This window comes from Dendrobates tinctorius, unplaced genomic scaffold (assembly GCF_039654945.1).
Source record: "Dendrobates tinctorius isolate UK_male_01 unplaced genomic scaffold, ASM3965494v1 ptg000344l, whole genome shotgun sequence".
In the NCBI taxonomy this organism is placed as follows: Eukaryota; Metazoa; Chordata; class Amphibia; order Anura; family Dendrobatidae; genus Dendrobates; species Dendrobates tinctorius.
In genome coordinates, this window is record NW_027362010.1 from 74,469 (window position 1) to 92,147 (window position 17,679).

At 45.2% G+C, this 17,679-nt stretch overlaps 1 protein-coding gene across 3 annotated transcripts in view; it reads right to left on the minus strand.

Moving 5' to 3' along the window:
• Positions 1-1,425: 1,425 nt before the first annotated feature.
• The window catches only part of LOC141074961 (glycogen [starch] synthase, liver-like), a 226,217-nt gene continuing 209,963 nt past the window's right edge, over positions 1,426-17,679 (minus strand). For 2 of the 3 annotated variants that reach the window (XM_073562286.1, XM_073562284.1), the window contains exons 15-16: positions 4,669-4,749; positions 1,426-1,756 (exon numbers count right to left, since the gene is read on the minus strand). In XM_073562286.1, the coding sequence (XP_073418387.1) occupies positions 1,538-1,756; positions 4,669-4,749 (300 nt within the window). In that variant the 3' untranslated portion in view covers positions 1,426-1,537. The remainder of the gene's footprint in view (positions 1,757-4,668; positions 4,750-17,679) is intronic. The other variant, XM_073562285.1, reaches the window with a different exon arrangement.

A 17,679-nucleotide genomic window follows, 5' to 3' on the forward strand; every position in this document is an offset into this window, starting at 1 on the left:
CCCTCTTCGCTCCAGAGGACAGGTCACGACCCTCTCCACTCCTGGGGACAGATCATGACCTTCTCACTCCAGGGGACAGATCATGAACCCCTCCTTACTCCAGAAGACAGGTCAGGGACCCCCTCTTCACTTCACGGGACAGGTCACGACCCTCTCTTCACTCCTGGGGACAGGTCATGGCCTCTCGCTCCACGTGACTGGTCAGGACCCCCTCCTCGCTCCACGTGACTGGTCAGGACCCCCTCCTCGCTCCAGGGGACTGGACAGGACCCTCTCCTCGCTCCTGAGGACAGGTCAGGACCCCCTCATCGCTCCAGGTCAGGACCACCTCTTCGCTCATGAGGACAGGTCAGGACCCCCTCCTCACTCCTGGGGACAGGTCAGGACCCTCACTTCCTTCCAGGGGACAGGTCAGGACCCTCTCCTCGCTCCAGGTGACAGGTCCGGACCCTCTCCTCACTCCTGGGTAGAGGTCAGGACCCCCTCCTCGCTCCAGGTGACAGGTCAGGACCCCCTCTTCCCACCAGGGGACAGATCAGGACCCCCTTCTCACTCCAGAGGACAGGACAGGACCCGCTCCAGGGGACAGATCAGGACCCCCTCCTCGCTCCAGGTGACAGGTCAGGACCCCCTCTTCCCTCCAGGGGACAGGTCAGGACCCCCTCCTCACTCCAGAGGACAGGATAGGACCCGCTCCAGGGGACAGATCAGGACCCCCTCCTCGCTCCAGGGGACAGATCAGGACCCCCTCCTCGCTCCAGGGGACAGGTCAGGACCCCGTCTTCCCTCAAGGGGACAGATCAGGACCCCCTCCTCACTTCAGGGGACAGGTCAGGACCACCTCCTCGCTTCTGGGGACAGGTCAGGACCACCTCCTCGCTTCTGGGGACAGGTCAGGACCACCTCCTCGCTTCTGGGGACAGGTCAGGACCACCTCCTCGCTTCTGGGGACAGGTCAGGACCCCCTCCTCGCTCCAGGCGAGAGGTCAGGACCCCCTTCTCCCTCCAGGTGACAGGTCAGGACCCCCTCTTCCCTCCAGGTGACTGGTCAGGACCCTCTCCTCGCTCCAGGTGACAGGTCAGGACCCCCTCCTCACTCCAGGTGACAGGTCAGGACCCCTTCTTCCCTCCAGGGGACAGGTCAGGACCACCTCCTTGCTTCTGGGGACAGGTCAGGACCCCCTCCTCACTCCAGGTGACAGGTCAGGACCCCCTCCTCACTCCAGGGGACAGATCAGGACCCCCTCCTCGCTCCAGGGGACAGGTCAGGACCCCCTCTTCCCTACTGGGAGTAGTGATCCCTCCTATCACGTTATGACTTGGGACCTTTGTCACAGCAGCTTTGGGTGTGACTGGAGCAAACAATATGGAGTCCTTTGTGCTGCCATATTGTATCTGGAATAACAGACACATGACGAAAGCGAAGAAGGTTTAACTATTTCACTACCACATACACATCAGCCATGATCTGTATCCTAGAAGAGACACTATCAGCCCTGCCACAGGGGGGCAGCCTCGCTCCACAACACGGAAGACGTCAGTTTCTATATTCGCCATGTTTCTTTTTTCCACGAGACACCGGACCAAGAGCAAATGTGGACTTGATGTTGTGGCGATCCCGCTCTGCCTCCTCGTCCTCATTGTAGCGCTCATCAGCCTCCTCCTCGTCTTCGTCACTTTCATGTGGGCTGGAAGGCTGCGACACCGATGGGGAAGGGGGCACCGAGGAAGGCCGGGGGTAGCGGAATCCATCCGTCTACAAGGGACAGACATATTACTTACTGGGACAGTAACAGGTTATTAAAGGTTGAAAGTTAAAATATAGACGATGCTCAACATAGTGCTAATAGGAAGCATGGTGGAAGCCAAGAAAGCCCCGAGCATGCATAGTGAGAGCCGAGAAAGCACCGAGCATGCATAGTGAGAGCCGAGAAAGCCCCGAGCATGCATAGTGAGAGCCGAGAAAGCACCGAGCATGCATGGTGAGAGCCGAGAAAGCACCGAGCATGCATGGTGGGAGCAAAGAAAGCACTGAGCATGCATGGTGGGAGCAAAGAAAGCACTGAGCATGCATGGTGGGGAGCCGAGAAAGCACCGAGCATGCATGGTGGGGAGCCGAGAAAGCTCCGAGCATGCATGGTGGGAGACGAGAAAGCACCGACCGTGCATGGTGGGGAGTCGAGAAAACACCGAGCGTGCATGGTGGGGAGCTGAGAAAGCACCGAGCATGCATGGTGGGGAGTTGAGAAAACACCGGGCATGCATGGTGGGGATCCGAGAAAGCACCGAGAATGCATGGTGGGGAGTCGAAAAAACACAGCATGCATGGTGGGAGCCGAGAAAGCACCGAGTGTGCATGGTGGGAGCCGAGAAAACCCCGAGCGGCCTCACCAACAGGCAGGTAAGGAGGCCAAATACACTGCAACATCACTGGATAAACAGCAGTCCAGGAAAAGCATCCAGTCAATTCAGGGTTACATTCAGTGTGTCCAGAAAGTATAAAGGCAACCTCAGTGGGCGGTGTACACGGGGACGAGCGGCTCGCGGACCCTCGCTTCCGCCCACGTGATCCACCAGTGCTGTGGCCTGGAATTTCACATCTGGCTCCGCCCACCGTGATGCCCTTGGCAATGTCATATGGTACGGATGCGTCGGGGCGCCATGCACCAATCCACGGCCGCCTATGTGGGGAGAATATTGAGAGACGCACAGCGATTGGCTGATTGATTGATGAGTGTTTTTAAGGAGCGTGATTTTGCTATGATGCCCCTCTCCCTGACGATGGCACACCGCCGGAACGCGCGTCGGGGAAGTGGCACCATTGCATGGTTAGGTAAGAAATGTTTGCATTCCTTAGGTAGTAATGTATTACTGAGCAGTCCCTATGTCCTGCGGCTTCAGCACTTTGTTTGACACTACATGTACTTACATATTGTACCAGGCTGGTGGTATCTCTCTCGTGTCAGGGCCGGAACTGTTGGGACTGCAACCATTGTTCCCGGGGGGAAAGACCTTCTGACTGGAAGAGACCTTTGCACCTGACTGTAGGGGGCGGGTCTGAGATAGAAGGGACGGGGTGCGCCAGAACAGGGCCTTTGGTGGGAAGATGGCGTGTGTTACAGAAGAAAGCTGACTCCCTCTCTGCAGACCGATGCCAACGAGCCGGCCCGCTTTGCGCTCTTTCATCCCCGCGCATACAGACTGTGGACCTCCAGAGACCATCACTCCTGTTGTCGCTGACATGACTAAGACAAACCGTCCTTTACCGGTGACTTCTGCCGACACGGGACTCACCAGACAGTGCACACTGAAGCAGGTGGCGTGACCACGGCCTCCACGCCGGGACTGAGTTCACCCACCGCAGATACCCACTCAAGCAGGACCACAAGACGACGCGCGGGAAGGCCGGGAGGCGTCGCCTCCGTCTCCTTCACCTTTCTCCGGAACCAGTTCGGGAACTTCATGCGTCACTTACCACGCCATCGTGGGATTTTCCCGCCTCCTCCGTCCGGGAACTACAGACTGATAAGTTAACCTTTATTTGAACTTCTGCTGTTGCCCTCTTGCTGTATGCGCCTTGTTCACCTGTATTCCCTCACCCCCGCTCTCCCCGCGTAACTCTTTGTAAACAGCCCGTTACCTCCTGCTCTGCCTCCTGCTCCTCACTGCATCCTGCGTTCCTACTACAGCCTTACCGGGTTTCTTTACTTGGCTGAGGTTGCCATTAGGCCAAGTGCCCACTGTGCAGAAATGCTGTGCAAATGTCCGCAGCATTTCCGCAACTCCCTGCCACAGGTAAAACGCATCCACGCGTTTTCCCGCAAAACACAAGCGTTGTTGGTTTGCAGAATGCTCGCGCTTTCCAAGCGATTTGAAGCCTCGCTTGAAAAAGTGATTGACAGGTTGGTCACAAGCGCAGCGCTTGACGAGTGTGAGCAGCTTCTTACTACTGAGGTGGCCTGTGCATCATCAACAGCGAGAATGTAAAATAAACCATATTGTTCTTCTCACCTCCCGCCGGCCCCCGATCTCCTCAGCGATGCTCCCGCTACGTTCCGTTCCCAGGGATGCTTTGTGCAAAGGACCCTTGTGACGTCACACTCGCGAGACCGCGACGTCATCTCAGGTGATTCGCGCAATGCCTCCCTGGGGCCGGAGGGAGTGTGGTGAGGGCCGGGAGGGCTCCAGGGGCCGACAGAGGGTGAGTATATCCCTACAGGGATATGGTACCCAGGGGCCTGGCGGACAGTCTCCCTCCCCCAGACGCTGGGTACCATCCGCACATGGAGCGCTCACTTGGTGGGCACAGCCACATGCGGAAAGTCAGCGTTTCAATGCAATCCTATGGCGGCGGAATCGCCGTCATTCCGCAGAAATAATGAACATGCTGCAGATTTTACCGCAATGCGATTCCACAGCACGGGCGCAGCAACTGCGGAACCCCATAGGATTGCAGGGGAGGCGCTTTATTAGCGTTTCCACTGCGGAAAAAAAGTGACAAAAACACTTAAAAAACACAACGTGGGCCGACGGGCTTCTACTGTCTGGACACAGGTCACCCTGGAGGGTCAGGCCGCTCGGGGCTTCCTTGGCTCCCACCTTGCATCCTGTTAGCACGATGCTCAGCATTGTCCACAGGTTTACACCAACAGGGGGCAGACACCTCACCTTCGGGGGCGCGCTCGGCTCCATCTCAAACTTCTCCGGGAACATTCTGCACAAAGCCAAATGTCTGCTGTGCCTATAGAACTGCGGAGGAAAGGGGCACGTGAGCGCCGGAAGAGTGTGTATATATATATATATATATATATACAGGGAAGGGGGAACTGAGCACTGGAATAGTATATATATATACAGGGAAGGGGGAAGTGAGCGCAGGAATAGTATATATATATATATATATATATATATATATATACAGGGAAGGGGGAACTGAGCACTGGAATAGTATATATATATATATATATATATATATATATATATACAGGGAAGGGGGAACTGAGCACTGGAATAGTATATATATATACAGGGAAGGGGGAAGTGAGCGCAGGAATAGTATATATATATATATATATATATATATACAGGGAAGGGGGAACTGAGCACTGGAATAGTATATATATATATATATATATATATATATATATATATATATATACAGGGAAGGGGGAAGTGAGCGCTGGAAGAGTATATATATATATACACACAGGGAAGGGGGAAGTGAGCGCTGGAAGAGAATATATATATATATATATATATACAGGGGAGGGGGAAGTGAGCGCTGGAAGAGTGTGTATATATATATATATATATATATATATATATATATATATATATACAGGGAAGGGGGAAGTGAGCGCTGGAAGTGTATATATATATATATATACAGGGGAGGGGGAAGTGAGCGCTGGAAGAGTATATATATATATACACAGGGAAGGGGGAAGTGAGCGCTGGAAGAGTATATATATACTGTATATACTCTTCCAGCGCTCACTTCCCCTTCCCTGTATATATATATATATATATATATATATATATACTCTTCCAGCGCTCACTTCCCCCTTCCCTGTGTATATATATATTTACTATTCCAGCGCTCACTTCCCCCTTCCCTGTGTATATATATATATATATATACACTCTTCCAGCGCTCACTTCCCCCTTCCCTGTGTATATATATATTTACTATTCCAGCGCTCACTTCCCCCTTCCCTGTGTATATATATATATATATATATATACTATTCCAGCGCTCACTTCCCCCTTCCCTGTGTATATATATATATATACTCTTCCAGCGCTCACTTCCCCCTTCCCTGTGTATATATATATATTTACTATTCCAGTGCTCACTTCCCCCTTCCCTGTGTATATATATATTTACTATTCCAGCGCTCACGTCCCCCTTCCCTGTGTATATACACTCACTGGCCACTTTATTAGGTACACCTGTCCAACTGTGTGTTAAGACTTAATTTCCAATCAGCCAATCACATGGCGGCAACTCAGAGCATTTAGGCATGTAGACATGGTCAAGACAATCTCCTGCAGTTCAAACCGAGCATCAGTATGGGGAAGAAAGGTGATTTGAGTGCCTTTGAACGTGGCATGATTGTTGGTGCCAGAAGGGCTGGTCTGAGTATTTCAGAAACTGCTGATCTACTGGGATTTTCACGCACAACCATCTCTAGGGTTTACAGAGAATGGTCCGAAAAAGAAAAAAAATCCAGTGAGCGGCAGTTCTGTGGCCGGAAATGCCTTGTTGATGCCAGAGGTCAGAGGAGAATGGGCAGACTGGTTCGAGCTGATAGAAAGGCAACAGTGACTCAAATTGCCACCCGTTACAACCAAGGTAGGCAGAAGAGCATCTCTGAACGCACAGTGCGTCGAACTTTGAGGCAGATGGGCTACAGCAGCAGAAGACCACACTGGGTACCACTCCTCTCAGCTAAGAACAGGAAACTGAGGCTACAATTTGCACAAGCTCATCGAAATTGGACAGTAGAAGATTGGAAAAACGTTGCCTGGTCTGATGAGTCTCGATTTCTGCTGCGACATTCGGATGGTAGGGTCAGAATTTGGCGTAAACAACATGAAAGCATGGATCCATCCTGCCTTGTATCAACGGTTCAGGCTGGTGGTGGTGGTGTCATGGTGTGGGGAATTTTTTCTTGGCACTCTTTGGGCCCCTTGGTACCAATTGAGCATCGTTGCAACGCCACAGCCTACCTGAGTATTGTTGCTGACCATGTCCATCCCTTTATGACCACAATGTACCCAACATCTGATGGCTACTTTCAGCAGGATAATGCGCCATGTCATAAAGCTCGAGTCATCTCAGATTGGTTTCTTGAACATGACAATGAGTTCACTGTACTCAAATGGCCTCCTCAGTCACCAGATCTCAATCCAATAGAGCATCTTTGGGATGTGGTGGAACGGGAGATTCGCATCAGGGATGTGCAGCCGACAAATCTGCGCCAACTGTGTGATGCCATCATGTCAATATGGTCCAAAATCTCTGAGGAATGCTTCCAGCACCTTGTTGAATCTCTGCCACGAAGAATTGAGGCAGTTCTGAAGGCAAAAGGGGGTCCAACCCCTTACTAGCATGGTGTACCTAATAAAGTGGCCAGTGAGTGTATATACACACAGGGAAGGGGGAAGTGAGCGCTGGAAGAGTGTGTATATATATATATATATATATATACATATATACACACAGGGAAGGGGGAAGTGAGCGCTGGAAGAGTATATATATATATATATACACACAGGGAAGGGGGACGTGAGCACTGGAATAGTAAATATATATATACACAGGGAAGGGGGAAGTGAGCGCTGGAATAGTAAATATATATATACACAGAGAAGGGGGAAGTGAGCACTGGAATAGTATATATATATATACACAGGGAAGGGGGAAGTGAGCGCTGGAATAGTAAATATATATATACACAGGGAAGGGGGAAGTGAGCGCTGGAATAGTATATATATATATACACAGGGAAGGGGGAAGTGAGCGCTGGAATAGTATATATATATATACACAGAGAAGGGGGAAGTGAGCACTGGAATAGTATATATATATATACACAGGGAAGGGGGAAGTGAGCGCTGGAATAGTATATATATATATACACAGGGAAGGGGGAAGTGAGCACTGGAATAGTAAATATATATATACACAGGGAAGGGGGAAGTGAGCGCTGGAATAGTAAATATATATATACACAGAGAAGGGGGAAGTGAGCACTGGAATAGTATATATATATATACACAGGGAAGGGGGAAGTGAGCGCTGGAATAGTATATATATATATACACAGGGAAGGGGGAAGTGAGCACTGGAATAGTAAATATATATATACACAGGGAAGGGGGAAGTGAGCGCTGGAATAGTAAATATATATATACACAGAGAAGGGGGAAGTGAGCACTGGAATAGTATATATATATACACACAGGGAAGGGGGAAGTGAGCGCTGGAAGAGTATATATATATATATACACAGGGAAGGGGGACGTGAGCACTGGAATTGTAAATATATATATACACAGGGAAGGGGGAAGTGAGCACTGGAATAGTATATATATATATATACACACAGGGAAGGGGGAAGTGAGCGCTGGAAGAGTATATATATATATATATATATATATACAGGGAAGGGGGACGTGAGCACTGGAATAGTAAATATATATATACACAGGGAAGGGGGAAGTGAGCGCTGGAAGAGTATATATATATACACAGGGAAGGGGGAAGTGAGCACTGGAATAGTATATATATATATATATACAGGGAAGGGGGACGTGAGCACTGGAATAGTAAATATATATATATATATATATATACACACAGGGAAGGGGGAAGTGAGCGCTGGAAGAGTATATATATATATACAGGGAAGGGGGACGTGAGCACTGGAATAGTAAATATATATATACACAGGGAAGGGGGAAGTGAGCGCTGGAAGAGTATATATATATATATATATATATACACACAGGGAAGGGGGAAGTGAGCGCTGGAAGAGTATATATATATATATATATATACAGGGAAGGGGGACGTGAGCACTGGAATAGTAAATATATATATATATATATATATATATATACACACAGGGAAGGGGGAAGTGAGCGCTGGAAGAGTATATATATATATACAGGGAAGGGGGACGTGAGCACTGGAATAGTAAATATATATATATATATACACACAGGGAAGGGGGAAGTGAGCGCTGGAAGAGTATATATATATATATATACAGGGAAGGGGGACGTGAGCACTGGAATAGTAAATATATATATACACAGGGAAGGGGGAAGTGAGCGCTGGAAGAGTATATATATATATATATACACACAGGGAAGGGGGAAGTGAGCGCCAGAAGAGTATATATAGATACAGGGAAGGGGGAAGTGCGCGCTGGAAGAGTATATATATATATACACACAGGGAAGGGGGAAGTGAGCACTGGAATAGTAAATATATATACAGGGAATGGGGAACTGAGCGCTGGAAGAGTATATATATATATATACAGGGGAGGGGGACGTGAGCACTGGAAGAGTAAATATATATATATACACAGGGAAGGGGGAAGTGAGTGCCGGAATAGTAAATATATATATACACAGGGAAGGGGGAACTGAGCACTGGAAGAGTATATATATATATATATATACAGGGGAGGGGGAAGTGAGCGCTGGAAGAGTATATATATATATACAGGGAAGGGGGACGTGAGCACTGGAATAGTAAATATATATATACACAGGGAAGGGGGAAGTGAGCACTGGAATAGTAAATATATATATACACAGGGAAGGGGGAAGTGAGCGCTGGAATAGTAAATATATATATACACAGGGGAGGGGGACTGAGCACTGGAATAGTAAATATATATATACACAGGGAAGGGGGACGTGAGCACTGGAAGAGTGTATATATATATACACAGGGAAGGGGGAACTGAGCACTGGAATAGTAAATATATATATATATATACACAGGGAAGGGGGAAGTGAGCGCTGGAAGTGTATATATATATATATATATACACAGGGGAGGGGGAAGTGAGCGCTGGAATAGTAAATATATATATATACACAGGGAAGGGGGAAGTGAGCGCTGGAAGAGTATATATATATATATACACAGGGAAGGGGGACGTGAGCGCTGGAATAGTAAATATACAGTATATATACACAGGGAAGGGGGAAGTGAGCACTGGAATAGTAAATATATATATATATACACAGGGAAGGGGGAAGTGAGCGCTGGAAGAGTATATATATATATACACAGGGAAGGGGGAAGTGAGCGCTGGAATAGTATATATATATATATACACAGGGAAGGGGGAAGTGAGCGCTGGAAGAGTATATATATATATATATACACAGGGAAGGGGGAAGTGAGCGCTGGAAGAGTATATATATATATACACAGGGAAGGGGGACGTGAGCGCTGGAATAGTAAATATATATATACACAGGGAAGGGGGAAGTGAGCACTGGAATAGTAAATATATATATACACAGGGAAGGGGGAAGTGAGCGCTGGAAGAGTATATATATATATACACACAGGGAAGGAGGAAGTGAGCGCTGGAAGAGTATATATATATATACACAGGGAAGGGGGAAGTGAGCGCTGGAATAGTAAATATATATATACACAGGGAAGGGGGAAGTGAGCGCTGGAAGAGAATATATATATATACACAGGGAAGGGGGAACTGAGCGCTGGAAGAGTATATATATATATATATATATACAGGGAAGGGGGACGTGAGCACTGGAATAGTAAATATATATATACACAGGGAAGGGGGAAGTGAGCGCTGGAAGAGTATATATATATATATATATATATATATACACACAGGGAAGGGGGAAGTGAGCGCTGGAATAGTAAATATATATATATACAGGGAATGGGGAACTGAGCGCTGGAAGAGTATATATATATATATATATATACAGGGAAGGGGGAAGTGAGCACTGGAAGAGTATATATATATATACACAGGGAAGGGGGAAGTGAGCGCCGGAATAGTAAATATATATATACACAGGGAAGGGGGAACTGAGCACTGGAAGAGTATATATATATATATATACAGGGAAGGGGGACGTGAGCACTGGAATAGTAAATATATATATACACAGGGAAGGGGGAAGTGAGCGCTGGAATAGTAAATATATATATACACAGGGAAGGGGAACTGAGCACTGGAATAGTAAATATATATATATACAGGGAAGGGGGAACTGAGCGCTGGAAGAGTATATATATATATACACAGGGAAGGGGGACGTGAGCGCTGGAATAGTAAATATATATATACACAGGGAAGGGGGAAGTGAGCGCTGGAAGTGTATATATATATATATACACAGGGGAGGGGGAAGTGAGCACTGGAATAGTAAATATATATATATACACAGGGAAGGGGGAAGTGAGCGCTGGAAGAGTATATATATATATACACAGGGAAGGGGGAAGTGAGCGCTGGAAGAGTATATATATATATACACAGGGAAGGGGGACGTGAGCGCTGGAATAGTAAATATATATATACACAGGGAAGGGGGAACTGAGCACTGGAATAGTAAATATATATATATATATACACACAGGGAAGGGGGAAGTGAGCGCTGGAAGTGTATATATATATATATATATACAGGGGAGGGGGAAGTGAGCGCTGGAATAGTAAATATATATATATACAGGGAAGGGGGAAGTGAGCGCTGGAAGAGTGTATATATATATATATATACACAGGGGAGGGGGAAGTGAGCACTGGAATAGTAAATATATATATATATATATACACAGGGAAGGGGGAAGTGAGCGCTGGAAGTGTATATATATATATATACACAGGGGAGGGGGAAGTGAGCACTGGAATAGTAAATATATATATATACAGGGAAGGGGGAAGTGAGCGCTGGAAGAGTGTATATATATATATATATACACAGGGGAGGGGGAAGTGAGCACTGGAATAGTAAATATATATATATATATATACACAGGGAAGGGGGAAGTGAGCGCTGGAAGAGTATATATATATATATACACAGGGAAGGGGGAAGTGAGCACTGGAATAGTAAATATATATATATATACAGGGGAGGGGGAACTGAGCACTGGAATAGTAAATATATATATATATATTTACACAGGGAAGGGGGAAGTGAGCGCTGGAAGTGTGTATATATATATATATACACAGGGGAGGGGGAAGTGAGCACTGGAATAGTAAATATATATATATACACAGGGAAGGGGGAAGTGAGCGCTGGAAGAGTATATATATATATATACAGGGGAGGGGGAACTGAGCACTGGAATAGTAAATATATATATATATATATACACAGGGAAGGGGGAAGTGAGCGCTGGAAGTGTGTATATATATATATATACACAGGGGAGGGGGAAGTGAGCACTGGAATAGTAAATATATATATATACACAGGGAAGGGGGAAGTGAGCGCTGGAAGAGTATATATATATATATACACAGGGAAGGGGGAAGTGAGCGCTGGAAGAGTATATATATATATATATACACATGGAAGGGGGACGTGAGCGCTGGAATAGTAAATATATATATACACAGGGAAGGGGGAAGTGAGCACTGGAATAGTAAATATATATATACACAGGGAAGGGGGAAGTGAGCGCTGGAAGAGTATATATATATATACACAGGGAAGGGGGAAGTGAGCGCTGGAATAGTGTATATATATATATATATATATATACACAGGGAAGGGGGAAGTGAGCGCTGGAATAGTAAATATATATATACACAGGGAAGGGGGAAGTGAGCGCTGGAAGAGTGTATATATATATATATATATATACACAGGGAAGGGGGAAGTGAGCGCTGGAATAGTAAATATATATATACACAGGGAAGGGGGAAGTGAGCGCTGGAAGAGAATATATATATATACAGGGGAGGGGGACGTGAGCGCTGGAAGAGTATATATATATATATACACACAGGGAAGGGGGAAGTGAGCGCTGGAAGAGAATATATATATATACAGGGAAGGGGGAAGTGAGCGCTGTAAGAGTATATATATATATATATATACACAGGGAAGGGGGAAGTGAGCGCTGGAAGAGAATATATATATACACAGGGAAGGGGGAAGTGAGCGCTGGAATAGTAAATATATATATACACAGGGAAGGGGGAAGTGAGCGCTGGAAGAGTATATATATATATATATACACACACAGGGAAGGGGGAAGTGAGCGCTGGAAGAGTATATATTTATATACAGGGAAGGGGGACGTGAGCACTGGAATAGTAAATATATATATACACAGGGAAGGGGGAAGTGAGCGCTGGAAGAGTATATATATATATATACAGGGAAGCGGGACGTGAGCACTGGAATAGTAAATATATATATACACAGGGAAGGGGGAAGTGAGCGCTGGAAGAGTGTATATATATATATATATATATATATATATATATATACACACAGGGAAGGGGGAAGTGAGCGCTGGAATAGTAAATATATATATACACAGGGAAGGGGGAAGTGAGCGCTGGAAGAGTATATATATATATATACACACAGGGAAGGGGGAAGTGAGCGCCAGAAGAGTATATATAGATACAGGGAAGGGGGAAGTGCGCGCTGGAAGAGAATATATATATATATATATATATATATACACACAGGGAAGGGGGAAGTGAGCACTGGAATAGTAAATATATATATATACAGGGAATGGGGAACTGAGCACTGGAAGAGTATATATATATATATATATATATATACATACAGGGGAGGGGGAAGTGAGCGCTGGAAGAGTATATATATATATATATACAGGGGAGGGGGATGTGAGCACTGGAAGAGTATATATATATATATACACAGGGAAGGGGGAAGTGAGCACTGGAAGAGTATATATATATATATATATATATATACAGGGGAGGGGGAAGTGAGCGCTGGAAGAGAATATATATATACAGGGAAGGGGGAAGTGAGCGCCGGAATAGTATATATATATATACAGGGGAGGGGGAAGTGAGCGCTGGAATAGTAAATATACAGTGGGGAAAAAAAGTATTTAGTCAGTCAGCAATAGTGCAAGTTCCACCACTTAAAAAGATGAGAGGCGTCTGTAATTTACATCATAGGTAGACCTCAACTATGGGAGACAAACTGAGAAAAAAAAATCCAGAAAATCACATTGTCTGTTTTTTTTTCATTTTATTTGCATATTATGGTGGAAAATAAGTATTTGGTCAGAAACAAAATTTCATCTCAATACTTTGTGATATATCCTTTGTTGGCAATGACAGAGGTCAAACGCTTTCTGTAAGTCTTCACAAGGTTGCCACACACTGTTGTTGGTATGTTGGCCCATTCCTCCATGCAGATCTCCTCTAGAGCAGTGATGTTTTTGGCTTTTCGCTTGGCAACACGGACTTTCAACTCCCTCCAAAGGTTTTCTATAGGGTTGAGATCTGGAGACTGGCTAGGCCACTCAGGACCTTGAAATGCTTCTTACGAAGCCACTCCTTCGTTGCCCTGGCGGTGTGCTTTGGATCATTGTCATGTTGAAAGACCCAGCCACGTTTCATCTTCAATGCCCTTGCTGATGGAAGGAGGTTTGCACTCAAAATCTCACGATACATGGCCCCATTCATTCTTTCATGTACCCGGATCAGTCGTCCTGGCCCCTTTGCAGAGAAACAGCCCCAAAGCATGATGTTTCCACCACCATGCTTTACAGTAGGTATGGTGTTTGATGGATGCAACTCAGTATTCTTTTTCCTCCAAACACGACAAGTTGTGTTTCTACCAAACAGTTCCAGTTTGGTTTCATCAGACCATAGGACATTCTCCCAAAACTCCTCTGGATCACCCAAATGCTCTCTAGCAAACTTCAGACGGGCCCGGACATGTACAGGCTTAAGCAGTGGGACACGTCTGGCACTGCAGGATCTGAGTCCATGGTGGCGTAGTGTGTTACTTATGGTAGGTCTTGTTACATTGGTCCCAGCTCTCTGCAGTTCATTCACTAGGTCCCCCCGCGTGGTTCTGGGATTTTTGCTCACTGTTCTTGTGATCATTCTGACCCCACGGGGTGGGATTTTGCGTGGAGCACCAGATCGAGGGAGATTATCAGTAGTCTTGTATGTCTTCCATTTTCTAATTATTGCTCCCACAGTTGATTTCTTCACTCCAAGCTGGTTGGCTATTGCAGATTCAGTCTTCCCAGCCTAGTGCAGGGCTACAATTTTGTTTCTGGTGTCCTTTGACAGCTCTTTGGTCTTCACCATAGTGGAGTTTGGAGTCAGACTGTTGGAGGGTGTGCACAGGTGTCTTTTTATACTGATAACAAGTTTAAACAGGTGCCATTACTACAGGTAATGAGTGGAGGAAAGAGGAGACTCTTAAAGAAGAAGTTACAGGTCTGTGAGAGCCAGAAATCTTGATTGCTTGTTTCTGACCAAATACTTATTTTCCACCATAATATGCAAATAAAATGAAAAAAAAACAGACAATGTGATTTTCTGGATTTTTTTTTCTCAGTTTGTCTCCCATAGTTGAGGTCTACCTATGATGTAAATTACAGACGCCTCTCATCTTTTTAAGTGGTGGAACTTGCACTATTGCTGACTGACTAAATACTTTTTTCCCCACTGTATATACACAGGGAAGGGGGAACTGAGCGCTGGAAGAGTATATATATATACACAGGGAAGGGGAACTGAGCGCTGGAATTTTAAATATATATACACAGGGAAGGGGGAAGTGAGCGCTGGAAGAGTATATATATATATATACAGGGAAGGGGGACGTGAGCACTGGAATAGTAAATATATATATATACACAGGGAAGGGGGAACTGAGCGCTGGAATAGTATATATATATATACACAGGGAAGGGGGAAGTGAGCGCTGGAAGAGTGTATATATATATACACAGGGAAGGGGGAAGTGAGCGCTGGAATAGTATATATATATATATACACAGGGAAGGGGGAAGTGAGCGCTGGAAGAGTATATATATATATACACAGGGAAGGGGGAAGTGAGCGCTGGAAGAGTATATATATATATATATATATATATATACAGGGAAGGGGAAGTGAGCGCTGGAAGAGTGTATATATATATATATACAGGGGAGGGGGAACTGAGCGCTGGAAGAGTGTATATATATATACACAGGGAAGGGGGACGTGAGCACTGGAATAGTAAATATATATATATACACAGGGAAGGGGGAAGTGAGCGCTGGAATAGTATATATATATATACACAGGGAAGGGGGAAGTGAGCGCTGGAAGAGTATATATATATATATATATATATATATATATATACAGGGAAGGGGAAGTGAGCGCTGGAAGAGTGTATATATATATATATACAGGGGAGGGGGAACTGAGCGCTGGAAGAGTATATATATATATATACAGGGAAGGGGGACGTGAGCACTGGAATAGTAAATATATATATATACACAGGGAAGGGGGAAGTGAGCGCTGGAATAGTATATATATATATATATACACAGGGAAGGGGGAAGTGAGCGCTGGAAGAGTATGTATATATATATATATATATATATATATATATACAGGGAAGGGGAAGTGAGCGCTGGAAGAGTGTATGTATATATACACAGGGAAGGGGGAACTGAGCGCTGGAAGAGTATATATATATATATATATATATATACACAGGGAAGGGGAAGTGAGCGCTGGAAGAGTGTATATATATATATATACAGGGGAGGGGGAAGTGAGCGCTGGAATAGTATATATATATATACACAGGGAAGGGGAACTGAGCACTGGAATAGTAAATATATATATATACACAGGGAAGGGGGAACTGAGCGCTGGAAGAGTATATATATATATACACAGGGAAGGGGGAAGTGAGCGCTGGAAGAGTATATATATATATATATACACAGGGAAGGGGGACGTGAGCGCTGGAATAGTATATATATATATACACAGGGAAGGGGGAAGTGAGCGCTGGAAGTGTATATATATATATATATATATACAGGGAAGGGGAAGTGAGCGCTGGAAGAGTGTATATATATATATATATACAGGGGAGGGGGAACTGAGCGCTGGAAGAGTATATATATATATATATACAGGGGAGGGGGAAGTGAGCGCTGGAATAGTATATATATATATATATATATATACAGGGAAGGGGAAGTGAGCGCTGGAATAGTATATATATATATACACAGGGAAGGGGGAACTGAGCGCTGGAAGAGTATATATATATATACACAGGGAAGGGGGAAGTGAGCGCTGGAAGAGTATATATATATATATATACACAGGGAAGGGGAAGTGAGCGCTGGAAGAGTGTATATATATATATATATACAGGGGAGGGGGAACTGAGCGCTGGAAGAGTATATATATATATATATATATATACAGGGGAGGGGGAAGTGAGCGCTGGAATAGTATATATATATATACACAGGGAAGGGGGAAGTGAGCGCTGGAATAGTATATATATATATACAGGGGAGGGGGAAGTGAGCGCTGGAATAGTATATATATATATACAGGGAAGGGGAAGTGAGCACTGGAATAGTAAATATATATATATACACAGGGAAGGGGGAAGTGAGCGCTGGAATAGTATATATATATATATATACACAGGGAAGGGGAACTGAGCACTGGAATAGTAAATATATATATATACACAGGGAAGGGGGAAGTGAGCGCTGGAAGAGTATATATATATATATATACACAGGGAAGGGGAAGTGAGCGCTGGAAGAGTGTATATATATATATATATACAGGGGAGGGGGAAGTGAGCGCTGGAATAGTATATATATATATACACAGGGAAGGGGAACTGAGCACTGGAATAGTAAATATATATATATACACAGGGAAGGGGGAACTGAGCGCTGGAAGAGTATATATATATATACACAGGGAAGGGGGAAGTGAGCGCTGGAAGAGTATATATATATATATATATACAGGGAAGGGGAAGTGAGCGCTGGAAGAGTGTATATATATATATATATACAGGGGAGGGGGAACTGAGCGCTGGAAGAGTATATATATATATATATACAGGGGAGGGGGAAGTGAGCGCTGG